Source organism: Triticum urartu, chromosome 1A (assembly GCF_056163025.1).
Source record: "Triticum urartu cultivar PI428250 chromosome 1A, HENAU_Tu73, whole genome shotgun sequence".
Classification (NCBI taxonomy): domain Eukaryota; kingdom Viridiplantae; phylum Streptophyta; class Magnoliopsida; order Poales; family Poaceae; genus Triticum; species Triticum urartu.
In genome coordinates this window covers 236,292,551-236,319,789 of record NC_141873.1, presented here as the reverse complement: position 1 = coordinate 236,319,789, position 27,239 = coordinate 236,292,551, and the positions used below count along the sequence as shown (strand labels likewise).

At 41.4% G+C, this 27,239-nt stretch overlaps 1 protein-coding gene across 1 annotated transcript; it reads left to right on the top strand.

Moving 5' to 3' along the window:
• The first annotated feature begins 5,168 nt into the window (after positions 1-5,168).
• LOC125554761 (putative serine/threonine-protein kinase PBL16) lies at positions 5,169-7,750 on the top strand. The gene is made up of 5 exons (XM_048718194.2): positions 5,169-5,576; positions 5,846-6,153; positions 6,527-6,662; positions 6,753-7,013; positions 7,109-7,750. The coding sequence occupies exons 1-5, from the start codon at positions 5,516-5,518 to the stop codon at positions 7,438-7,440; spliced, it is 1,098 nt and encodes a 365-aa protein (XP_048574151.1). The 5' UTR covers positions 5,169-5,515; the 3' UTR covers positions 7,441-7,750.
• The last annotated feature ends 19,489 nt before the right edge of the window (positions 7,751-27,239 follow it).

Below are 27,239 nucleotides of genomic sequence, written 5' to 3'. Positions count from 1 at the left end.
AAATTATTTGTTTATGCTCTATCCAACACAACAGTGAGCTGCAGGATGGTAACTACAAACTCTGCAGCCTTCTCTTTTTACTGCCCATAATGAGTTGTTAGACAACAATGTTTGAATCTTTTTCGTTCGCAGTGGTTCCCGAAGGATTTCACTCAATGTTACCTCGCAAAGTACATGATTGGTGAAAACACAATGAAGGTTAAAGTATTTCATCAAGACTACAATGAGCATCGAGAAGTCGTAATGAAGATAGTGAAGGATGGACGGGCAGCCATCACAAGGGGTTGGCCTAGAGTCGTGCGCACATTATGCATGGAGGAGGGCACAATATGGGCATTCCGCTTCACCTTCTCCAGGAACCAGAATGTCTTTCGCCTCTCTCTTTACAGTCTTTAGTACAACCGTGGTTCATCATTCTTTACTTGGTGCTTCTGTAGTTCTTCAGTATAGGTACCTGTGCATGAAATTATGCATTCGTGGTTGAACCTATATTTGTAATAAACATGGTTGGATATGAAATAAGTGATTGCCTACTTTCAAATTCAAAACATGTGATTTTTAAATTAGGGATTAATTATGGATTACACTGCGCACGGTTTACGAAAGTGAAACATCTGCGATAGACGTGGAGATCAGAAACGTTTCTAGGATCCACTATGTCGGTGATCAATCTACACTGCACACATGACATCCTCTTGAAAACTATTTGTGTTAGACCACCTTGAGCAAATGTTTAACACCTAAAACTTTTGTGTGATGGACAACCTTTGCCACACAGTTTGTTCTACGCACCGTGTGTGATGCATTCAATAACGCAGACGGTAAAATTCTTAATATCGTGTGCAATGGCAACGCTATCACAAATGATTGAATGGGGAAAATTGTGTGTGATGTACCTGTGAACGAAAATGTTTTCCTTGGAGAGACTGTGTGGGATGTACAGACGAACGGAAACTTTTAGCGGGGACTGACTATGTGGGATGTACTTGCGACCGAAAACAATTTCGCATGTATAGTTGTATTTTTAGCTCTATTGTACGTATTACCATATTTGAGCGCTTGCCGGTCGCACACGACCTCATTTTGCCGAGCGTGTGTGCCAGGAGGGCATATCCCCGACGGTTTCTGGGTCGTGTGGGAAGGACCCCAATATCGCCCACACTCACTTGGCAACGGTTCCAAACGCCATCGCAGAAAGGGGTTAAAAACCGTTTGTATAGCACTGACGCGTACCAGTGACGTGTTAGTTCCTTAGTGACCCAGGGTCATTTTGGACATAGCATGTCGGGTTACCTCCTAGCTATATATATCCCACCCCCTACACCATAAATTGGTGGCTGCTCAGAGTTAGTGCACGGCTTTTGTCGTTTGAGAGCAACCCACCTCCGAAGCCTTTGAGAGAGAGAGAGAGAGATCCTTGCAAGGACAAAGCCCAAAACACCCAAAGCCAAAGAGTGTTAGGCATCACTGAAGTCTTTCTGTCCGCGTGACCTGAAGACTTGTTCCACTTGAAGACTGTGCATCCTCCAGCCGGTTAGGCATTACGTTATGAGGATCCAAGAGTCATTGTGGATTGCCAGTGAACGGAGTCTATGAAGGTTTGGAAGTCTACCTTGAAGAATTACCAGAGTGACTGAGTGAGGACTGGGTGTCCTTAGCTCAAGGGGAATAAGGTGAAGACGCAGTCTTCAGAGTTCAATCTCAGCCTTCCTAACCAGACATACAGTTGTCACAGCAACTGGAACTGGTCTACCAAATCCTTGTCTTCACCAAGCTACTGGTTATATCCCCTACCTTCTTTACATTTCAGTTTGTCTTCGTGAAGTCATTGCTTGCTTACCTAATCTGTTTGACTTCACCGTGCGAATATTATTACCTGTTTGGCTTCATACTGTCTTCCATTCTGATCCGTACTTCCTAGCTGCTATTAGTCTTCGTGCTTTCTCTACATTTCTTACTTGACTATGGCATGTCTAGTGTAGTTCATCTCCCGCTGCATACCATATAGGTTCAAATTACTTGTTTGTCTTCAAAAGACCTCATGTTTTGAAGACTTTCATAAAAATCGCCTATTCACCCCCTCCTCTCTAGTCGATAACTAGCACTTCCACCCCGCACATGAAGGGGTGCGGCGGGAACCCCAGGCCTTTGATGAGGTGGGGAATGAAGACCACCCTCTCCCTGGATTGGGAGCAGGTACCCGTTTGTTTCGGTCCAGCACTCGGGTGTTGATCCCAGTGGGGATGTACCCCGCGCTGCGCAACTCCAAGATGGTGCCCTTCGTAACAGAGGAAGTAGTCTAGTGCCCCTTAAGATTGGCATCTTCCATTGCTGGGGACAGAGATTAGGACATGCTATGCAAGATGGGATTGAGATTGGATCTGGGTGCTTGAGCTCGAGCAGGCGAGGATGAATTAGAGTGTGCCTTTTCCGTCGCTGCCTCTTTACTCTTATATAGGCTGATAAAAGGCCAAGAGTCCCTCTAACGCACCATTGAAATCTCCACTCCCTGCAAAAGATGTCGTTACGCGTACGGGGAAAAACAAAATATTAATGATATCCCTAAGGAAACAGGCACGATCTCCATTTCGATGGGACGTGCCAATAAGAAGATTTCCTCGGGCTGTGATTCGGTTCAGCAGTAACGGCTCATCCAGTCATGGGTGGTGCCATTTTGATAAAGTTATAAAGCTAGAAAGCATTGTTCACACCTATATGGCGGGCCTTCATGGTTAAGTAACCTCGCGTCTTTGGCGCTGAGTGAGTTCGGTTAGGCCATGTTTGGGGAATGCCACTCCTTTGAGGGGTGGTCCATATTAACCATTAAAAGAAAGGAATCTTGAATTGCCAAAGAAGGGGAACTCGTCTGATGAGCCAAAGACTTCGGATCCGAAGTTATTTATATCAAGGAGGTCGTCCTCAGCAAATAAGACCAGTTTGGGGGCTACTGACGGTGTCCTGGACTGAGGGGTGCCAATCGAGTCGACCTGTAGTCCATGGGTTGGGCCTATGGGCCCCACTCTTCGTTGGCTGGACTCTGAAAGCTACATGCTTGGACGTAATCAAGACTGTATCTGTCAAAGACTTGACGTATACTCCAAGACATATCCTACCGCCTCCATGCATTTCCCCTGGATACCGACCATGTAACCCCAGATGCCCTACCTCGTGTGTATATAAGCCAAAGGGTTTAGCCCGTAAAAGGGAACGAATCACAATTACATTCACCTAGCCCTTGGGTTAGAACACAACTAACGATCTCGAGGTAGATCAAGCTTGTACTCGATACATCATCATCAATATAAACAAGAGCAGGACATAGGGTCTTACCTCCATCAAGAGGGCATGAACCTGGGTAAACATCGTCACCCTTGTTCCTATTGCCACCAATCTGAGATCCACAGCTCCAGACCCCCTACCCCGAGGTGTGTCGGTTTTGACACCGACAGTGGGTGAAATGGGGACGTTGGTTGCATCGGAGAGGATGTCCGACAACCGGAATCTGAGACAAATCTGATCTCACGAGTTTAAAGGCGTAGAGAAAAAATGGGTGGGAGAAGTGAGGAGAAGTGGTGGAGAGCTGGTGGAAAGATAGATCCACCCGTGCAATACTTCAAATCCATGGATCAGAATCAACAAAATCTTATCAAAACCAAGAAATCACAAATTTGTTGGTATGGCTATTTTTCGTGGGAATTTTTGAATTAGGTCAAAAACAAAAAGAAATTAGGCTAGAAAGTGGGTGGGGGTGGGGCTTCAAGATGTGAATCAACCTATGCGCTGATCCAAGATGATACAGGGTGAAACCCTCGTGGCTGATCTTTTCACACTTGGAGGTGGGAAAAAGAGAAATCAAGAGGAAAATACAAGGAGGAAAACACTCAAGACAAGATTCAAGTCACACATCCACTAAATCCACATACACCTATGAGTTACAAGACCCAAATCGAACATAGATGGGCAAATAGGTAGATAGTTCATCCCAATCTCAAGAAGAGGGGGGCCCTGATATCCTTAGAGGATCTTCCCTAGATCTAGATTGGGTCTTGATATCCACTAGGGATCTTCTCGCATGGAGGTCTTGATCTCCATGAGAGATGTGATAGATAGGAGCAAAGCTCTATAGATCTCACAAGAAGTGCTTTGCTAACCCTAGCTAGATGAAGGGGTGGTCTATTTATAATCTAGGACGCAATAAGTGAGAGGGAGAGTGTTACATGGGTCTTTGGCCCGGTTCTGCGCGCGCAGGCGCCGGATGTCCGGGGGCATGCGGGATGTCCGGCTCGACTTGGGGCGCTGGATGACCGGCCAGGTGACTGCCCAATTCAGAAACGATCTGGACTCCTCTGGCCGGATTTTCGGGGAGGCGCCGGATGTCCAGCCTGTCGCGGTGTGCCAGATGTCCGGTCATTGTAGCTTTAGCAGGCACGGGTTCTTGGAGTTCGCACTGGACTTGGAGGCGTCGGATTTCTAGGCTAGGGCCAGATGTCCAGCCGCTGTAGTATTTCGGTGACTCCACTTGAGGTGTTCTTTTGTCCGCTACCGTGGTGGCTTGGCATTCGTCCCGAGTGTCTTCGAGGTCGTCTTTTTGATACCTAAGCACAGATAGCATTCCCTCTTGAGATAGTAGCCATGTCTTAAGTGGCTCAAATGAAAGTTCATTAAGGAGAGATATCACCTCAGTCTCAATAGCTCTTGCACGTGCTGTTGTCATAGGTCCGCTTGATGCGTGGGATGATGATGACGAGTCCATGGAGATGACCGTAGGATGCTTCGCATCATTTTGGTGCACGATCCATGGTGAATTGATAATGTCCATAGGATGCTCCGCACCACCTTGTATCATTGATAATCAATGATGTTGTATTGTATTGGCAATTCAACCGAAATTGGCAAATGAAATGCCTGTACGAACCAAACATGGATTCGTGCTCAGGAATTATGCTCCTGGTGTAACCGGCTACGAGAAACAGGCCAACTGCCTTGCATAATTGCAAATTTTATATGCTTTTGCCTAGCGTTTAATTAGTGGTTTCTCATGATTTAAAGGTAATGATAAAGGGGAGAAAGTGATGGTTCACTTGAACCGTACTACTGCCCTTTTGTTTGTTTTTCTTTTCGTTTCTTTCCTTTCTCCTCTTGCTGAAGTAGTACTACCAAGTACCGATCCTCCTCCTCCTCCTCTCTCTCTCTCTCTCTCTCTCTCTCTCTGTGTGTGTGTGTGTTCATTCCTCTTTCGTTTGTGACCAACTTTTCTCTCCGTGGGCCTTTGGCCCTTTCCCTGTTTTGTTTAGGACGAAAGCTGGTTCGATCGTCCGGACTCTCGTCAACTCTTGAGCCCCGCATATAGACACAGTGATCGTCTTCTTCCTTTCTTATCAGGATACTCGCTCTGCTTCCTTCTCTATTTTTCCAGTCTTTACCTCTGTACCATCTTCTTCTTCTTCCTCGGGCTGTTCTTGGTGGCAGAAATAGGGGAGAGGGCTAGATATAGGGGGAATAAATACTGTGTCTTATGGGTAACTGCTGGTTTCGGGGGAGTTCCTACATTAACAGGGTCTCCACTGCAAAGTCAGGTGAGTAATACTCCTCTCCCTTGCTGCTCTGCTTTCTAAGTGATCGTTATGTGTGATCCACCGCCCTCAGATTCAGAAATTTGATTTCGTTTTTTGTCCGGACCGGAAGTCCTGATTGGGCACTCTGTTTCAGTATTCTAGGCAAATGGATTTTTTCCTGAAATTTTGATCACCCACTACCACTAGCTCCAGCAAAATCCATTTTTCAAAGAGAGATAATTCAGTTGGTGTGGTGATGGTATTGACAGTTGTGGTACGTACGTGTGCAGAGACTCCCAAGATCCAGAGCCCGTCGGAGAGGGACCGGAGCGATGAGAGTAGGCTGCCGTCGAACGCGAGGGAGGTGGAGGCCATGCGGCTCGACTCGGCCGCGCGGAACCCGCTGACCGCCTTCTCTTTCGAGGAGCTCCGGAAGGTGACTAACGGGTTCCGGCAGGACTCGCTAATCGGCGGCGGCGGCTTCGGCAGGGTGTACAAGGGTGCCGTGGGTACGGACGGCAGCGGAGACGAGCCCCTGCAGGTCGCCGTCAAGGTGCACGACGGGGATAACAGCTTCCAGGGCCACAGGGAATGGCTGGTCAGTCTCCCTCTAATCGTGACACACCTACTTTTTTTTTTGCACAAATTGACATGTACATTAATTAAATTCTCACAAATCTTTACTTTTTCTTCAATAAAGAGTGTTTTTTTATTGACTCATAATATGGCACCGAGTGATACAATCATAAGAGTATACATCCGATCTCTACTTAGTTAGGATGCACATAGCCAATACACGCACACGCGCACACACAAAATTACCCCAACAAATAGCAAAGTCAAATAAGACCGAAATGTTTATTTCCATAATAAATGTAGTAATTGTAAGCGTGGTAGGTGCAGATTTTTGTTGCATGGCTAGCCTGACAAGCATCTATCTTCCTATGCCTTTTTGTGTTGAGTTTATGTAGGCGGAGGTGATCTTCTTGGGCCACCTATCACACCCGAATCTGGTGAAGCTAGCGGGCTACTGTTGTGAGGGCGAGCACCGGGTGCTGGTCTACGAGTACATGCCGCTCGGCAGCGTGGAGTCACACCTGTTCTCACGTACGTAGGCGTACCACCTCCATTTTCCACACTTTCGGTTTGGTGCGTGTTCGGAGCCGGTGCGATCGATGCATGGGGTTTTCATTTCAGGGGTGATGGCGCCCCTGGCGTGGGCGACGAGGATGAAGATCGCGCTCGGCGCGGCGAGGGGCCTGGCGTTCCTTCATGAGGCCGAGAAGCCCGTCATCTACCGCGATTTCAAGACCTCCAACATCCTCCTCGACCATGACTTCAACGCCAAGCTCTCCGACTTCGGCCTCGCCAAGGACGGCCCCGTCGGCGACATGTCCCACGTCTCCACCCGCATCATGGGCACCTACGGCTATGCCGCCCCAGAGTACATCATGACAGGTGCCATGCCAAAAACAGAGAGACTACAAACTCAAATTAAGCTCGATCATACATACGGGTCTGGTGGCTAAATTGATTTTATTGTGAGCGATCAGGGCACCTGACGGCGATGAGCGACGTGTACAGCTACGGGGTGGTGCTGCTGGAGTTGGTGACAGGGCGCAAGTCGCTGGACAAGTCGCGTCCGGTGCGGGAGCAGACGCTGGCGGACTGGGCGCTGCCGATGCTGACGCACAAGAAGAAGGTGTTGGGGATCCTAGACCCAAGGCTCGACTCTGACGACTACCCCGTCAGGTCCGTGCAGAAGGCGGCCATGCTCGCGTACCACTGCCTCAGTAGCAACCCCAAGGCGCGGCCGCTCATGCGCGACATCGTCGCCTCCCTCGAGCCGCTGCAACAACCGGAGCTCATGCCCGCCAACGTGTGATCCTCATTTCAAGTTTTGGTCCAGGCCTTGCAGGTGCTGTCAGAACCATCGCCTCTACTACAGCTCCTGGAAGCAGGCAAGAATTCATGTGAAAAAATATGTGTGTGATTGCCTAGTATACCAGGCAGGCAGGTGTAGTGTTCTTGATGTTGTAAATGATTGTTCATTCTTCCAAGTTGTGGACCCTAGAGGTGAGTGGGTGCAAACGAGCTCTGATAGTTTGTCAAGAACTTCCTTAGTTTCTTGGGCACACAACAAACAGACCTGTAAACCCTCTTGAATTTTTATTACTAGTAGGTGCGTATATCAATTGTTTTTGTCTTTTTTGAAATGGAACACCAACACGAAGCCGATCATGTAATTTGCACGAGGCAAGTGAGGAAGCTATAGTGCTCTTTTGTAAGAAGGGGGGGGGGGAAGCAAGTTAGAGTCCTTTTGAAATTAAAATGGAATTGTTCGACAAATAAAATGAGTCTTTTGAAAATTGAAATTTGTATGTTAAAAGCTAAAACGGATCTTTTGAAAATTGGACTCAATTTTTCAAAGATTTAAATGAACATTGTTCATGAAACTAGAGAGTCCTTCCTAAGTTAGAGGATCCGGCACCCACAAACACTAGCTACCCGCCCCATTACATTCCATGAAGGCCATCATACATGGCTGATATCCTCTCGACGTGAGCCAAACGTTGTCAGAGCGTGGGTTAACATTTACAATCTGAAGGGGCATAACTAAAAGATAGAGAAGTAAAGTTCATTGTAGCAAAAAGACAAATTTTGATAGAGTGGGCTTATCCCGATCTTTCAATGAGGGGTAACTATCTTTTTGGTGGAGTATACTTTCAAGATCTGACTGCTAACGTGTGAAGACGTCGTGCACGATCAACTTGACCACAAACATCTAATTCCTGCATGCAAATGAAGAACAAGAAAGTACTAAGATTGCAATGTGGATATTGCGAATTAAGATGAAAGCTTTATTAATAAAGTTTGCGATTTCATGAACATCTCGGCCTAGTCGTTGGACACAAATGAAGTACTCAAGTTGTGGCTATGGCAAACTTTTGTCTAAACAAAACGGAAGTCTAAAACAATGCCCTAAGGGTTGTATTTATACTGAGACAGAATGGAATTTTGTACACACTTGGCAAGATGAGGCAAATTCCGTCCTAAGTCATTTTCCCTGTCAATACGGACTATAAAACAACATGTGGTCTGGTGATGACCCCACAATTATAGGGGATCAATTTAGTCCTTTCCATAAGTAAGAGTGTCGAACCCAGTGAGGAGTAGAAAGAAATGGTAAGCAATTTTCAGCAAGGTATTCTCTGCAAGTACTGAAAGTGGCGGTAACAGATAGATTTGTAGCAAGGTAATTCGTAACAAGTAACAAGTAACAATAGTAACAAAGTGCAGGAAGGTGGCCCAATCCTTTTTATAGCAAAGGACAAGCTGGAACGTTCTCTTATATGAAGCAAAGCGTTCTCGAGGACACATGAGAATTGTCATCTGGTCATGTTCATAGTGTTTACTTGATTCGCATTTGCTACTTTGATAATTTGATATGTGGGTGGACCGATGCTAGGGTTCTATTCTTACTTAAACAAACAACTCTCTTATGATTACCCCCTCTCGCAAGCATCCGCAACTACGAAAGAAGGATTAAGATAAATCTAACCATAGCATGAAACATATGAATCCAAATCAGCCCCTTACAGAAGAACGCATAAACTAGGGTTTAAGCTTATGTCACACTCGTAACCCATCATCTACTTATTACTCCCCAATGCCTTCCCTTAGGCCCGAGTATGGTGAAGTGTCATGTAGTCGACATTCACATGACACCACTAAAGGAAGAACAATATACATATCATCAAAATATCGAACGAATACCAACTTCACATGATTACTTATAACAAGACTTCTCCCATGTCCTCTAGAACAAAAGTAACTACTCACAAATCATATTCATGTTCAAGATGAGAGGTGTATGGAATATGCTTGAGGGTCTGAACATTTAATATTCCACCAAATAAACCAACTAGCATCAACTACAAGATGTAATCAACACTACTAGCAACCCACAGGTACCAATCTGAGGTCTTGGGACAAAGATTCAATACAAGAGATGAACTAGGGTTTGAGATGAGATGGTGCTGGTGAAGATGTTGACGAAGATTGGTCCTCCCATTATGAGAGGATCGTTGGTGATGTCGATGGCTTCGATTTCCCCCTCCTGGAGGGAAGTTTCTTTGGCAGCGCTCCGTCGGAGACCAAAAGTGCTCCTGCCCAGATACCGCCTCGAGACAGTGGTGCTTCATCCCGAAAGTCTTCTTCTATTTTTTTCTAGGGTAAACGCCCTCATATATAAGAAGATGTGCACCAGAAGCCAGCTGTGGGCCCCACAAGGCATCAGGGAATGCCCTTGGGGTGGGCGCCCTGTTGGCTTGTGGGCAACTGGTGGCCCCCCTTTGGTATTTCTTTTCTCTAGTATTTTTTATACATTCAATAAAAAAATCGTGTGAAGTTTCTGGTTGTTTGGAGCTCCGTAGAATAGCTATCTCTGTTATAGCTCTTTTAAGTCCAGAATTCCAGCTGCCGGTAATTTCCCTCTCCATGTAAATCTTGCAAATTAAGAGAGAAAAGGCATTATAACTGCATCATAAAGTGGAATAATGACCAAAAACATCATAAATAATAGTGACAAAACATGATGCAAAATGGATGTATCATCTGGTATTTTGAAATTACATGGGTCTAGCCCAAAAGTGAGGTGGCACGGCACCTATATATGTCTATGGGCGAAAATAGGAAGTATGGTCTTTGTATATTTCGTCCATGCCTCCTTGCATCATGACGATAGCCTCAGTGTTGTAGAATCTTCACCCGAAATGCCCTTGGCATCCCCTATGCGCCTGCCTTATTCTCCATGCTTTGATCATGCTTCAATGTTCATCCTTCTTCTCCATGCTAGGCCCTTCATTCCTAATTAACACAAACATATCTGATTTAGGCAGCTTCATACTCTCATGAACTTCACCCTCAAAAAAATACTCTCATGAACATCAGAATATTTCCAAGAAAATGTAAGTATGTGATAATTTAGTTGACGTGCGCGAGCAGTAGTAACTGGTCCAATCTGTGTAGAAATTGAGGCTATGGGTGTAATAGTGGTAGGTATGTCCCCATCATCCTCCCCTTCTTGAATTGAAGTCGTTCTCAATGGAACGTCATCATCTTCTCCCAAATAAGGCTTCTAATTTGATATGTGTGGGACTGACCGAAAATTTGAACTCAAATTTATATGCATTATCATTTATTTTCTCCAACACCTTAAAAGGACCATCAGCATGTGACATTAACTTAGACTTGCACAAATAAGAAGACCTATCTTTGTGTAAATGTAACCAGATAAGATCTTTAGCTGCAAAGACAACATGTTTTCTACCCTTATCTCCAAGTTTGTAATTAGCATTCAAACGCTCAATGTTTTCCTTAGTTAACTCATGATTTTTAAATATCAATTCAACATAATCTTCTCTGAAGATGAAAGAGGCACCAATCAATGGGTGCATGAGGTAGGAAACCATACACAATTACAAAAGGGCATATCTTAGTGGTAGAATGTAGTGAACGATTATAAGCAAATTCAATATGAGACAAGTATTCTTCCCGCATTTTTAATATATTCTTTAAAATAACCCTAAGCATAGCTTGTTAGCACGAAACAGAAACCCATTATTAATGATGAATTTGTTCCATGTCTTCCTTATTTATAATGTTACATTACATATTTAAACTTAGCATCATGCACATATTGATCTTTGATGGTCTCCAAACCAAATATTTTCAAGTCAAGCTATGAAAGCATAGTATAGTGATAAGACAATGCATCAACAATAACATTTTATTTACCCTTATTGTGTTTAATTATGGGAAAGTCCCAGTGAATTCAACCCATTTAGCATGGGAAATTGTTTGTAATCAACCGGTTGAAGCTGCGCTCATGTAAGTCGCTTTGCGAGCAAACCACGTGCGCCTACGTGGGCTATGGTTCCATACTCCCGCTATTTTTCTCGTGTGTGCTTGCTATGTGTTCCTGCTGCTGCTTTGCATCATCAGCCTAGTGTTGCTATCGCTTGAATACTATCCACCAGCCAATGCCATCCTCTGCTATGTACGTCACACATAAGCATCCATTGTTAACCTTTTCATGTTTGCTATCATAAAAAAACTTTGTCATGTTTTCCATGTCAAAAAAACCTGTCATGTTTCCTGCGAGAAATTATTATGTTCAAAAAATGTTGATATTTTTTGAGTGGATTTGTTTTTGCAATGAATTAGTATTTGTTTCATATATATATGCTTAGAATATGACGCGTGCTACACCTCGACCAGCTGACGCGTGGATTGGATCAGCCGCCTCAAAAACCATTGGATATCATGCTCAACAACCATCTGATTTGGGCTGCGTCAGTTGAAATGTGACCTATCGTTTACAATATGACACATGTTGCATTCAAATATTTGAACAAAGACCTCTGTTATGCTCACATTGCAAACACTCCTTAGTCATCCAAACATTTTATGACTATTACAACTTGCCTTTGGGCCCATGTTGTAGTATCTCACATGTTGCGCTTGGGGATTTCCAACATAAGTCATGTTGCGCTCACATTGGAAATACTCCTCGGTCGTCCTTGGACCTGATCGGTTCACAACACAGCACATAGTGAGCTTGGTTGTCTCCTTTCCCGTTTCCTCTTTCCAGCTCCATTCATCATGCCGACCACCCCACCAACCACTACTACGAACTAGGGAAGAATGACAATGACCACCGTCTGGTACATCTCCACCGCAGCAGTTGCGTTGCAGCATCCGCCGTCACCACCGCATAACTTGTCGAAGGACCCAGTCGCCATTGCACTACGATGGAGCACCATGTGCGTCGGTGGTGGCGTTGTAGTGAAGCTTCGCTGACGGCCATCGGGTACTGCAATGGAGCTTTGATGGGGCTATCAGTGCTGCAATGGAGCATCGCCGCACAGTGGTGGCGCTGTAGTGAAGCTTCACCTGGACCAACGGGGTGATGCGATGAGGCATTGTCGTGTCAGTGTTGGCGCTATAGTGAAACATCGCTGGCGGCCGCCGGGGTGCTGCGATGGAGCATCCTCGTGCCGGTGATGGCACTATAGTGAAACATCACCAGCGGCCATCAGGGGTGCTGCGATGGAGCATCGCCGTGCCAGTGTTGGCGCTACAGTGAAACATTTCTAGCGCTTGGCGGGTGCTACAATGGAGCACCGCCGCGCCACCATCGGCACTACAGTGAAGCATCGCCAAAGGCGTCGGGTGCTACAATGGAACACCGCGACGCCTATGTTGGTGCCGCAGTGTAGCTTCACCGACGACCGTCAGTGGGGCATAGTTGCCCTATCGGCATGGCTAGCGGCTCCTATTGTGAGTCGGGCGGTGCTGCTCCCCACGGTGGTGCGCTTCGGTTGCTCCTGTTGCAGCTATGATGAGATTAGGGGACGACCTGCATGATGGTGTTGACTGAATCCAACAGGTGGCGAGCGACGGATTTGACGTCCTAGTATCCGACTAATTTCTCTTGGAAATTAGAATTGTGCAGTTAATCCATAGTAGCCTCATATCACCTGGTCGATGAATAGCACGAGCTTAAAATATACGCCTTCTATAAACTAATATAAGACCTTTTGGAGCACCCAAGTAGTGCTCGAAAAGGTCGTATACTAGTTTATGGAGGTATTATGTTTTACACAACATTTGAAGTCTAACACAACATACAATGCCATCATATTATACAAAAAATGTTGCAAACATTTTACAGTGATGCTAGCACACTAGAGCATGAAAAAACTAGCAATCACTTTTTACTGGAGCATCTCTATGCTCACGTGTCACACATGGACAATCATGAAAAATAGTGTTTGACATCTTTCGCTGCATGTGATGTCATTAATTCGGAACACACATGCTGCCTTGGTCCTTTTCTGCAGTAGCCACTCACGGGATCTTAATGCCATGGATGTGACCATCTAACGGCTATCGACACAGCTATTCTTGCAGGGAGATCAGCCGGATGATTTGTAGCATCGGCCTTTAGCATGTCTATGTTTCAGTTTTTCTCAACTTTTAATATGTTTCACAGATTCATGATCAGAATGTATAACAATTTCTCTGGGCCACAAATAATCATGCCAAGTTTTCAAAGTTTGGATATGAGTATATAATACTTTATCATAAGTAGAATAGTTAAGACTAGGCCCACTCAACTTTTTAGTGAAGTATGCAATAGGTTTACCATCTTGTAATAATACACCTCCTAATCAAATTATAGGAGCATTTGTTAACTTATCTTTCAATATCGTGAAGGCTTCTTCCTGTGCGGCACCCCAAACAAGAGGCACATCCTTTATTGTAAGCTCATTGAGAGGTGTAGCAATGGTACTGAAATCTCTCACAAAATGGCTATAAAAAAACAAGGCCAAAAAAACTCCTTACTTGTTTGACCTTTTTGGGTTGTGACCAACTCACAATTGTTCAATCTTGGCTTTATCAACTTCAATTCCCTGTGTGGTGACAACAAAACCAAGAAATGATACTCTGTCCATGCAAAAGGTGCACTTCCCAAGGTTACCAAAAACAAACATGCATCACATAGAGCAATAAAAATAACACGTAAATGATCCAAATGTTCCTCCAAAGATTTGCTATAAATCAATGTATCATCAAAATATACTACCACAAATCGTCCAATGAAAGCACATAAGACTTCATCCATTAATCTCATGAAAGTGATAGGTGCATTAGTAAACCCAAAAGGCATGACTAACCACTCATATAAACCAAACTTAGTTTTAAATGTTGTTTTCCATTTATCACCCAATTTCATACAAATTTGATGGTATCCACAATGCAAATCAAATTTGGAGAATGTGATAGAGCCACTTAATTCATTAAGAATATCATCTAGCCTTAGAATAGGATGACGATATCAAATAGTAATATTATTAATGGCTATAAAATCAACACACATACTCCATAATCCATCTTTTTTGGCACTAATATAACAGGAACAACACAAGGACTAAGGGATTCACGTATATAAACTTTGCCGAGTAGCTCTTGTACTTGACGTTGAATCTCCTTCGTCTCCTCTTGATTGGCACGGTATGACGCATGGTTGGGAAGCGAGGAACTGGGAATTAAGTCAAACTGATGGTTAATCCCTAGAATATGTGATAATCCTGGTGGTATGGCTTGTGCAAAGACATCAGTGAACTCTTGCAAAATGTTAGTGCCGGCAGGAGGCAAAGAAGGAGGCAAGTTCTCGAATGAAAATAATGCCTCTTTGCACATAAAAGCACAACAAAAAGATTTGCTAATATCCAGATTAGTAATATCAGATTTGGTGGCAAGTAAACATGGGGTTTTCAATTTGATTTCAGTGCCAACATTAGATGATGGTTGTTATTAGTCTTATGTTGTTGTGCGATTTCTTTTGCCATGATTTTGTTTTCACTCTTGTTTTGCTCCTGTTTTGCTTTACTAGATCTAGTAAGATCATCTTTCAAAATTTGTTCAGGAGACATAGGAAGCAAAGCAATATTTTTATCCTTATGAACATGAGTATCTTGTTTTTCCTACCCTGGTGTATAGAATTTTATCAAACTGCCATGGTCTACCAAATAAAAGGGAGCATGCTTGCATAGGTACCACATCACAGTCAATAAAATCAGCATGTGCAACAATACTAAAATGCACACGAATAGTACGTGTTGCCTTAACCTGTTGCTGAATCATTAAATATGTTAAGGATATGGATGGGGTCTGCTGGTAAGGGACAACTTCTCCACCATCTCCATGCTATCCAAGTTGCTGCAACTCTCTCCAGCGATGATGACGTGAACACAACGTTACTTCGCAACTCCTTAGAATGGAACAAATTGTGTCTCTGATTTTGCTCAACATGTGTTACCTGCACACTCAAAATCCTTTGAGCAACTATACTTACATACCTCTCGGAGTCTTCAACAACCATATATTTTCTATCTTGTTCAGAGTCATCACCATCTTGTTCTTCATGTGCAATAAGAGCCAAATTCTCCTTAGAGTAGTCACTAGTGGACTCATACCCACCATCCTAAGTAATGATCATAACATGAATGGAAGGGCATTGGACCACATAGTGACCCCATGAGTACAACGCCGACATTTAATATCACGACCACATGGTTAACCTATGGATGTCATGGATGATGAGGAACTCTGCACAGGACCACCAAGCACACTCTTGAATTATGGTGGTGGTGTCTATTTTTCCATATCTCTAGTGAAGTTGGCGGTTGACGTATACGGTGGTGAAGTAGGACATGTGTTAGTAGAAGAGGCATGTGGTATCCATGATGGAAGTCGACATGCAGAAAAGTTAGTCCGCGCCATGGCATGTCGATCCTGCGCTTCATGTTCATATTTGCAACATGGAATAAATGTGTGATATTGCTACACTCCTTATAATCTAAGATGATTTGAATTTCTATGTTTAAGTCACCCATGAAACATGCAAGTTTGTGGAGGAAAGTTGTAGGGGGTTGGGGTAGAATTACATATGTTTCTCTCCTCTATCTATAGGACAGTGTGTAAGGAGTGCAGGGGTGTAGGGGGTGTCAACTTAAAATATAATGCCATGGAAAGTCAAAATATGCCGCCACAACAACTTAAATTATGATTTTGCGATGGAAACTTAAAATATGTTACCATGGAAACTGAAATTATGTTTTAGCATGGTAACTTATTATGTTTTTCATGTCAACTTAAATTGTGTTTTTGGATGTATCCTTTTCTAGGATGGCAAATTTATCATACCATTGGAGACATTTCATAAAGCATGGCAACTTCATACGTTATTCATGGAAGCATTTGTTTTTACAAATTTAGAATCATGCAAACTTTTGCATGATACTATCTACATACAGAGTTGAATATGTGCTATTTTCTACAATCTGGACCATGACAAGTTTCATCATCCATGAACATATAGGTTGTATCTATTGCCATCTTTTCTGGGGGTTTCATGTATGACTAATTTAACATTTTCATGCGGCATATTTATTTTATGGATGGAAATTTTAGCACAAACAACATTGTTACTTACCTCAATGTAATTCTCTAGTTTTCCTAGTTAGTTTTATTTCCCAATGTAGTGATGGCACAAACAACATTGTTACTTCTCCAAGCATCCAAAACAAAGACAACATGGTTGTTCCTAATGACACCTAAAGTTCCTTGATGAGGTAGTAGCCACGTCTCATCTAAATGCATAGGAAATTCTAAGAGGAGCTACTCGTTCCATTTTGTTGATTGTGGATCCATGTCAATCTTTGCTTTGGATGCTTATAGAGCACCCGTGTCATGTGGATCTTGTTCTCATAGTGAATTTCCCTTTTGGTTTGTTGATTTCTTGTGTCTTTCTTTTTTATCCCTCTAGATTGTGAAGATTGGGCACAATTGGAGCTTTACCCTGCATCAAGACTTTTGTCAAGAAGTGGTAACAAAAAATGACACTTTCCCACAAGACAAGAACGTGCTAGAAAGGATGTGGAGAGGGCATTTTGAGTGCTCCAAGTGTGTTTTACACTTGCTCATGCAACTGCTAAACAATATGGGAGGCACTGTAATGCGGAGCATACAACGATCATCCCCATGGACAACACACCGACCCATCAAGCACCACATGGCCTATAACAAGAGCTCGCACACATGCTATTGTAAATGAGGTGAACTCACTATTCTATGAGTTTAATATGGATATGGATGGAACTTGGATGCTACCTCACCAAGGAACATTGTGTGTGATTAGGAATGAGAGCAACCCCCACCAAGAAGCTAAGGAATATCTCCAAGGCCAAGAGGAAGGACGCCAAGACAACAAGGAAGATGGAGGCCACCAACACGAAGAAGGAAGGACCTCCCAAGCGACCCCGTGCCAATAGACTACCTAGAGAGCTATTGGAAACGAAGACGCACACCCCGTGCGCACGGGCCTCTAGACACTGTGCCCATGTGCCTCATTCCTATAGCTACCCCGTGCGCACGGGCATGTACCATGTGCATGGGGCCTACTTAGCCCGTGCGCACGACCCTCCCAGGATTCGGTCGTGGAGTTCCTGTTTTGCCCTCCAACTCGTCCCTCACATCCAGCCACCTATATATTCCGTGCCTAAGACATTTGGTAGGGTCAGCAAAGTGTATGAGATAATCTAGAGGGAGCTTTTCTCACCTACCACTCCTATAGGAGATCAAGACCTCCTAGGAGAAGATCCCTGGTGGGTATCAAGGCCCCTTCTAGGGAAGGATCTATCTCGATCATCAAGACCTCATATCCTCTTGGATTTGAGAAGAACTTACCTTTGTGCATGTTTTCCTTTGATTGATCTTGTATACTCACTACTGTAGGATGCTGCTAACGTGACACTAAAATCATAGACCCTTCGACAAAACTGTGTACGACGCATTAATCGCAAATGGTGATGTAAAGAAACCATAAAAAATGATACGAAACATTTGCGATGGCAGAGGACATCAAACACAATTCACATTATAGTTACATGTGCGATGCGTGGCATATGGTTCGCTCCAATGAACTATTTGTGATGAGGCAGAACAACAGAAACGGGTAGCCAAATGAAGGTGTGTGCGATATATGGCATACAGTTCACTCGAATGAACTATTTTTGATTAGGCAACTCAACAGAAACCGTCATCCAGCTCAAGGTGTGTGTGATAGAGGGCATACAGTTCACTCGGCTGAACTATTTGCGTTGAGCCGAGAGAACAGAAACGGTTCAACTTAAGAAGATGTGTGTGATCCATGACAAACAGGTCTGTAAGCAGAAATGTGTGTGAAGACCGATAATAACACAGACAATATTGCTGTAAATAAGACGTGTGTGTTGTGCGATGTGATTGCATATAGATATATCAACACTATTCTGATCACATGATGAGAATAATATTCTGATAACTACCTGACCCGTCCCTGTAGTACCTGAACTTTCCCCAGTGCTAGGTTGAACTTCCACAAACATTGCCCAAATGAAGCTTGCAATATACTGTTGGAAAGCTATGGACACGAGTATCATGACCCAAGTTAATTTTTTTGGCAAAAATGTAAGGGTTTAAGAGCAGTTTGGAAAACCATTTTTTCTTCATACAAAAAACGTGAATCGTATTTTCGACCCCATTTCTAAACCGTTTATTGGAATGGGGCAAATAATATGGCATTGGAAAGCTGCTGCAAATCCACTCCTTCCACATGTATAAAGGTTTCTATGATTCTCTATGGTTAAAGAGTAATTTGAAAAATCATAGAATTTCACAAACCGAATAGCCGAGTCCGTATTTTTAGGCCATTTCTAAAGGGCTAATCCAATTGAGGCAAATGATATGGCGTTGGAGAGCTTCTCAATATGCGTTTCTTTTTCATGTAGAAAGTTTTTTCTAATTTTGAATGGTTTAAGAGTAATTCAGAAAACGGTTCAAGTTCCACAGAGTTCGTATTTTCGAGTCAAGTTTTTAACTATACGTCAGAATGCAGCAAATTATATGGTGTTAGAAATCTTGAATAAAGACGAAACTTTTTGGTATATAACATTTCTCCCAATTCGTTATGGCTTTAAGTCAATTTTGAAAATGGTTAAAAATGTTTTTTGGTCGTAATTTTTGCAAACTTTGCCAAAATGAGGCAAATAATGTACCGTTGAATAGTTATCGAAAATGCGAAACTTTTTCGTATGTAAAGTTTTCTCTAATTCCTGGCTGTTTCCAAGTAATTTATAAAATAGCGAGATCATGATTTCTGCCTTCACTGCGAAAGGAAATGCATTGCATGAAGTAGTTGAACTTCTGGGGCATGTTTGTTTGAACTTCACTCTGCTTTTGACATGATGTGTTTTGCCCGTAACTCTAAAACCACTTACCGGAATTGAGCAAATGATATACCAATGGATAGCTGTTGAAAACACGCAACTTTCCCATGTTGATCATTTTCCATACTCGCGATGGCACAAAAGAGTTTTTTCAATACATAAAAACGGTATGCATGGAAATTTTAAACCGTTCATCGAAATGTAGCGCATAATATACTGTTCGAAAGCTTATGAATAGCAACAAGTTTTTCATGTAGACATGTGTTACAAATTCATTGCCGTTTGAGAGCAGTTTTTAAAATGGCAAAACAACGTAGTTTTTTTTGCCTTTTCTCAACATGTAAATGAATGACAAACGTCTCGCACATGAATTTTGAACTATGCTAGGAGGAGCACGTGAACTTCTTGCAACAAACCTTTTACGCTTTTTATTTTCTATTTTTCTATTCTTATCTGAAACGCATTCCATGTAGTAGTTTAACTTCCCGTAGTTTTTACCTTGAACTTATGTCACGTATTTTTGTTCAACCTCTCTCACAAGAATTTTTGAACTTTCACGGGCCGAGCACTTGAACTTCTAGCAACAAAAATTTCAGCCTTTGTTTTTTCATTATTTTTTCATACAAATGCACACCGCATAGTACGTGAACTTCTGGCAATTATCAAACTGAACTTCTCTTGGTTACGTGAAAATATCTAATTTTTTATTGACATTGAACTGCTCTACCTTTTTTATTTGAACTTCCTTTGTGTATTTTTAGAAATGTGAAAATTGGAGGGTTTTTTAGAAACATCGAACTTCTTCATTGTTTGAAATTGAACTTATTGGTTTTATTCTTTAGTAACTAGAAAAATCCGATTTATCAAATAAATATCAATTTGCTTCGCCTTTTCCAATTGAACTTCTTGGTTTTATTCTCTAGTAACATAAAAATTTGAGTTTTTTATATACATTTAACTACTCCATTTTTTGAAATTGAACTTCTTGGTTTTAATCTTTAGCATTGGGAAAAATCTGAGTTTTTTATAAACATGAAACAACTTCATTTTTTTTAATTTTGGACTTCTTGGTGTTATTCATTAGTAAAGGGAAAAGTCCTAGTTATGTAATAAACATCGAACCGCTCACTTGTTTAAATTTGAACTTCCAGATCTTAAAAAAAGGGGGGCAGATCCATGTTTACAAACTTTTTGAACTGCTCTGTTTTTTTAGTTTGACCTTCTTGGTTTTGGAATAAACATTTTGAACTTCTATGTTATTTAAATTTGAACTTCTCCATTTTCGTATTAAAATGTAGAAACACCATTTTTATGAACTTTTCAAATTGCTCCCGTTTTAATTTTTGAACTTATTAGTTTACTCTTTAGTAACGGGAAAAATCATAGTTTGGTAAGAAACATCGGATAGCTCCATTAGTTAAATTCGAACTTCTAGTTTTTGTAGAAAAGGGGACAACCATTTTCTACAACATTTTACTAAAATGACGTGTTGATCATTTTTTCATATTCACGATGGTTCAAGAGATCTTTTTGAATACGCAAAAATTCTAGTCCGTTAAAAACACAAATACGCATGCACGCACATACAACACACACACTCTCTCTCTGTGTGTGTCTCTGTGTGTGTGTGTGTGAACCGTGTGACACAATAGCAGACGATTGAAAATTCTCACGAGCTCTCATATACAAGAAAATAAATTGATAGTGTATATTGTGTACACAATTTTTTTAATGTTGAACCGCTCATTTAATTTTGTTCAAACTTTTAATAAACTTTTTGCATGTAGAAGATCATCAAAGAAGAATCTATGTTGTTGACAATCTCATAAGCTACCATAGTTCTCAAAGATTATGTAGTGAGACATTGCTCTCAAGATAGCCCGTGATACGTCTCCAACATATCTATAATTTTTTATTGTTCCATAATGTTATATTATCAATCTTCGATGTTTTATAATCATTTTATAGGCATTTATATCATTTTTTGGTACTAACCTATTGACATAGTGCCAAGTGCAAGTTGTTGTTTTTTGCATGTTTTTTACATCGCAGAAAATCAATACCAAACAGAGTCCAAATGCAGCAAAACTTTACAGAGATTTTTTGTGGACCAGAAGACACCTAATGGGCCAAGGCAGCGCCTGGGGGTGCTCCGAGGAGAGCACAACCCACCTCGGGTGCCCCGGACCGCCTCTTTGCTCTATAAATACCCCAATGTTCCAGAAACCCTAGGGGAGTCGACGAAAATCAATTACAGTCGCCGCAGAGTCTAGAACCACCAGATCAAATCTAGACGCCATCACGGGGGGGGGGGGGGTTCACCACTTCCATTAGTGCCTCTCCGATGATGCATGAGTAGTTCTTTGTAGACCTTGGGGTCCGTAGTTAGTATCTAGATGGATTCCTCTCTCTCTCTCGTTTGATTCTCAATACAATGGTCCCTTGGAGATCCATATGATGTAACTCTTTTTGCGTTGTGTTTGTTGGCATTGGATAAACTTTGAGTTTATGATCAGATCTATCTTTTTTATATCCATGAAAGTTATTTGAGTTATTTGATCTCTTATATGCATGATTGCTTATAGCCTCATATTTCTTCTCCGGTATTTGGATTTTTTTGGCCAACTTGATCTATTTATCTTGCAATGGGAAGAGGTGCTTTGTAGTGGGTTCAATCTTACGGTGCTTGATCCCAGTGACAGAAGGGGAACCAACACGTATGTATCGTTGCTACTAAGGATAAAATGATGGGGTCTATCTCTACATAGATAGATCTTGTCTACATCATGTCATTGTTCCTATTGCATTACTCTGTTTCTCCATGAACTTAATACACTAGATGCATGCTGGATAGCGGTCGATGTGTGGAGTAATAGTAGTAGATGCAGCCAGGAGTCGGTCTACTAATCTTGGTCGTGATGCCTATGTAATGATCATTGCATGTATATCATCATGATTATTTGAAGTTCTATCAATTGCCCAAAAGTAATTTGTTTACCCACCGTTTGCTATTTTTCTCGAGAGAAGCCACTAGTGAAACCTACGGCACCTGGGTCTCTTTCTCATATTATTTGCCTTCGCGATCTATTTTATTTTCCTTTTGTTTTTAGATCTACTAAACCAAAAATACAAAAATACCTTGCTGCAATTTATTTTATTTCACGTTCAATCTATCAATATCTAAAATTTTATCTCTCGTCTGTTTGCCAATTTGTGGCACCGTTACCCAAAAGGGTTGACAACCCCTTTTACACGTCGGGTTGCGAGTAGTTGTTATTTGTGTGCAGGTGTTGTTTACGTCGTGTTGCTTGGTTCTCCTACTGGTTCGATGACCTTGGTTTCACATCTGAGGGAAATACTTACCGCCTCTGTGCTGCACCATCCCTTCCTCTTTGGGTAAATATCGACGTATCTTCAAGCGACAACAAAAGGAATCTCCGGCGCCGTTGCCGGGGAGGATCAAGTCAAGATAGTCTCCCGTCAATGTGCCAATTTCTGGCGCCGTTGCCGGGGAGGATCTTCAACATATACCAGCTTCCTAATCAGAAATCTCATCTCCTCGCAATTTACATTATTTTCCATTTGCCTCTTGTTTTTCTCTCCCCCACTTCACACAAATTTGTCGTTTTATTCACCTCTTTTTCGTTGTCCTTTTTCTCGTTGAATCTTTTGTTTGCTTATGTTTCCATGTGCCTTCTATATTCTTGCATCTTCGTTTGCTAAAAATCTATGGATATGGATCCCCATCCACTTGCTAATATTTTTAAAAGATCCAATCATGATGAACCAATTGCTAGTGAGTTGAGTGCACTAGATTATCTTTATGAAGTTTTGCTTGAGATTCGTGAATCTGAAAATTGTGATGTAGAAATTTATGAAGTGATTCATGATAGCTCCTTGAATGAAAAGCATGATTGCAATGATTTTACTATAAATTCTATTAATGTCAATTGTGCTAATAATATGCAAAACCCCAAGCTTGGGGATGCTGATTTTTCTATGTCCACTACTTGTTGCAATGGTCATGATTGGGGTGATGATTCTTATGTTCTTGAAAATTTATTTATGCCTCATGATGAATATGTTTGCAATAATATTAAAAGTGGGTTCGAAAGAGTGTCAACTCTAGGTAAAAATAATCCCACATATTAGGAGAGTGTTCAATCTTATGATGGTAAAAGCGGGCTTGGAGAGGTCATGACTTTATTTGATGATAATCCCACTATTTTGGAAGAGTGTCAACTTTGCATGCATGTCGATCATGTAGAGAATATGTTATCTGGTAGCTATATTATTGAATTTGAATGTGATCCTACATGTAATTACTATGAGAGAGGAAAATATGGTTGTATAAATTTTCATGTCACGAAATTACCTCTCATTATGTTGAGATCGTTAATGTTTTATTCCTCTTCTTTGCATATGTTAGATGTTTCTTGTCTTGACAATTTGTTTGCTTATAAAATTCCTACGCATAGGAAGTATGTTAGACTTAAATGTGTTTGTCAGATGTATCATGATGCTCTCTTCATGCTTGAATTCTTATCTTTTATGTGAGCATCATTGAAATCTTATGCCTAGTTAGGGGCATAAAACAATAGCGCTTGTTGGGAGGCAACCCAATGAATAAAATTTATTTTTGCTTTTTGCTTTCTATTTTTGAGTGTTAGAACAATTATGCTCCTATTATGATTTTGTTTTTTGTGTTTTAATTAGAGTTTGTGCCAAGTAAAGCCTTTAGGATCTTCTTGGGTGATAGTTATTTGATCTTGCTGAAAAAACATAAACTTTTGCGCTCGCGAAAATAATTTTCGCTTTTAACCAGAGAGCGATAAAATAACAATTCCTTTTGAAGTAGATACATATACAAATTGCTCAGGTCATCCTATTTTCTCAGAGTTTTTGGAGTTACATAAGTATTCGAAATATCCAGATTGCTACATACTGTTCTCTTTTTGACAGATTCTGTTTTCTTTGCGTTGTGTGCTTATTTTGATGGCTCTATGGTTTTCTTTGATGAGTTTTTTCCATAGAAAAGTTGGAATACAGTAGATATAATGCAATAACAAAATATGAATTGGTTTACTACATCAATTATAGTAGTGATTTGTTTTCTTATTCTAACAGATCTCATGAAGGCTTTTGTTGAGTTTTGTGTGATTGAAGTTTTCAAGTTTTGGGTTATCTTACGATGGATGAAGGAATAAGGAGTAAGAAGAGCCTAAGCTTGGGGATGCCCCGTCATCCCAAGCTATTATCCAAAAGAGATCAAGCAACTAAGCTTGGGGATGCCCCCGAGTGGCATCCCCTCTTTTCTTCTAACGACCATCGGTATTTTACTCGAAGCTATATTTTTATTTGTTACATACTATGTGTTTTTGCTTGGAGCGTCTTGTATGATATGAGTCTTTTCTTGTTTTATTTTGTGTTTTAAGTCTTGATTCCTTGCTGGACACACCTATTTGAGAGAGCCAAAATTATGTCATGACTTGTTAGAATTGCTCTCTATCCTTCACTTAAATTTTTATGAGCTATGGACTTGCTCTAGTGCTTCACTTATATCTTTTTTGAGCACGATGTGCTTTAGTATTTTTGAAGAAATGCTCTCTTGTTCACTTAGATTTACTTGAGAGTTAGTAAAATTTTCAAGAAATTCTCTTTTGCTTCACTTCAATTAATTTGAGAGAAAGAAAAATTATGCTCTTGATCTTCACTTATATTTGTTTGACCTTATCAAAAGCAACATATGAAAATTAGTCCCAAAGTGATAGATATCCAAGAAGGATATAATAAAAAATTTCATGAAGATCATTGGACAAAATAAACTTGATTCTTAATAATAGTTTTGAGATATGATGATGTGATATGTGAGTTATGTTGATGAGTAATTATGCTTTAGTAAGAATATTAGTGTTAAGGTTTGTGATTCCCTATGCAAGCATGAAAGTCAATAATTATTCAATTAAATTATATCCTACTTGTGGTGCATTACTCGGTGTTAATTATGCTTAATGCTCGCTTATGAGATTATTTGTTTCTTGGTTGGTCGCTTCTCAATCTTTTGCTAGCCTTCATTTTGCACTAAGTATGACCACTACTTGTGCATCCAAAAACCTTCAAACCAGTTTTGCCACATGAGTCCACTATATCTACCTATATGCGGTATTCTTTTTCCGTTCTAAGCAATTGTATGTGCCATCTCTAATTTTCAAAAATAAACTTCTCTTTTGTGTGTTTGTTCCGCTCGCGGAGAGGTGAGGGGTGGCTAATATTTTCCTTGCTAGATGTGTTATTCTCACGATGAGTGTTTATTCACTTGTTATTGCACGACAGTAAGGCGAAGGTATTCGAGATGCCCAATCCCGAAATGAAAAATGAATTTACTTTATGTTGTCAAATGATAAATTCCTTGGAAAGTGTTGGTATGGAAGGCACCTGTGGATACAGTTAGCCATGGAAAGTGAAAGTATGGTGGAAAAAGGAATAAACTTTATTTTATGTTTGGGAACCGCCTATGATATATCTAGCATGGAAAGTGTAGGGAACTCTAAGTCGTTTTCGTTGGTGGGAAGGACACACCTCCCAAAATGTTTTTATCTCTATGTTTTTCGCTTTGAGCTCTGGCACCTCTACAAATCTTTACTTCCCTCTACGAAGGGCCTTTCTTTTACTTTATGCAATTTTTATTTTGAATTTGAGTGTCCATCTTCTGTTACAAAAGCACCAACTAGGAGGCACTATGATCGTACTTGAGCATTGAGTGTAGTTAATATGCGAGTGTGTTTCATGAATGGATCAATGCTAGGGATAGCATATTTTAGCGTTGATATTTTGAAAGACATGGTTGCTTGTTGATATGCTTGAGTATTTAAGTTATCATGCCAAAATTAGACTATTGCTTTGAACAATGTAAAAGTCCAAATGTCCATGCTATGAAGAAAATAATATGATATGACATGTTAGGCAGCATTCCACATCAAAAATTCTATTTTTATCACTTACCTACTCGAGGACGAGTAGGAGTTCAGCTTGGGGATGTTGATACGTCTCCAAGGTATCTATAAATTTTTATTGTTCCATGTTGTTATATTATCAATATTGGATGTTTTATAATCATTTTATAGTCATTTTATATCATTTTTTGGTACTAACCTATTGACATAGTGCCAAGTGCCAAGCGATGTTTTTTGCATGTTTTTTACATCGCAGAAAACCAATACCAAATAGAGTCCAAATGCAGCGAAACTTTATAGAGATTTTTTATGGACCGGAAGACACCTAATGGGCCAAGGCAGCGCCTGGGACGAAGCGAGTAAGCAATGGTGGTTGCAGAAAAGCGATTGTGGTATTGGGGTGCGTATGCAGAAGTGGAAGGGTTAATGGAGTGCGTATGCGGAGGTGGAGGTGGGGAGGTGGTGGTGGCCGAACTGAACATTTTCAGTTTCCTCAGGGGACGTCAGACGTTCGTTGGATGTCAGACGACCGGTGATCGGACATTCGGTGACTGGCGGACGTCCGGTGCCTGGGCGATGTTGGGCACTGGATGAACATCTATGGTTCGAGGTGGATGTGGCAAAATTGGTCAAATCCAACCGATTTTGTGGATGGAAATGGTGGGGATGATGGGGGAAAGCTAGATCCACTTGTGGCTGATACGTCTCCAACGTATCTATAGTTTTGGGTTGTTACATGCTGTTATATTATCAATCTTGGATGTTTTACAATCAGTTATAGTCATTTTGTTGTAGGGTGGAACCCTAAGTGGAGATCTTTCATGAATTGGATAGGGAATCCCCAAGAACAAGATGAACACAAGAGAGAAAACAAGAGGAACACTCAAGAACAA

Bases quoted from the DNA above. Each gene is read 5' to 3' on its own strand.
- LOC125554761 (XM_048718194.2), top strand. From the start codon at position 5,516: ATGGGTAACTGCTGGTTTCGGGGGAGTTCCTACATTAACAGGGTCTCC. The intron at 6,154-6,526 runs GTCAGTCTCCCT...GAGTTTATGTAG, and splicing joins AGGGCCACAGGGAATGGCTG to GCGGAGGTGATCTTCTTGGG. The intron at 7,014-7,108 runs GTGCCATGCCAA...GTGAGCGATCAG, and splicing joins CCCAGAGTACATCATGACAG to GGCACCTGACGGCGATGAGC.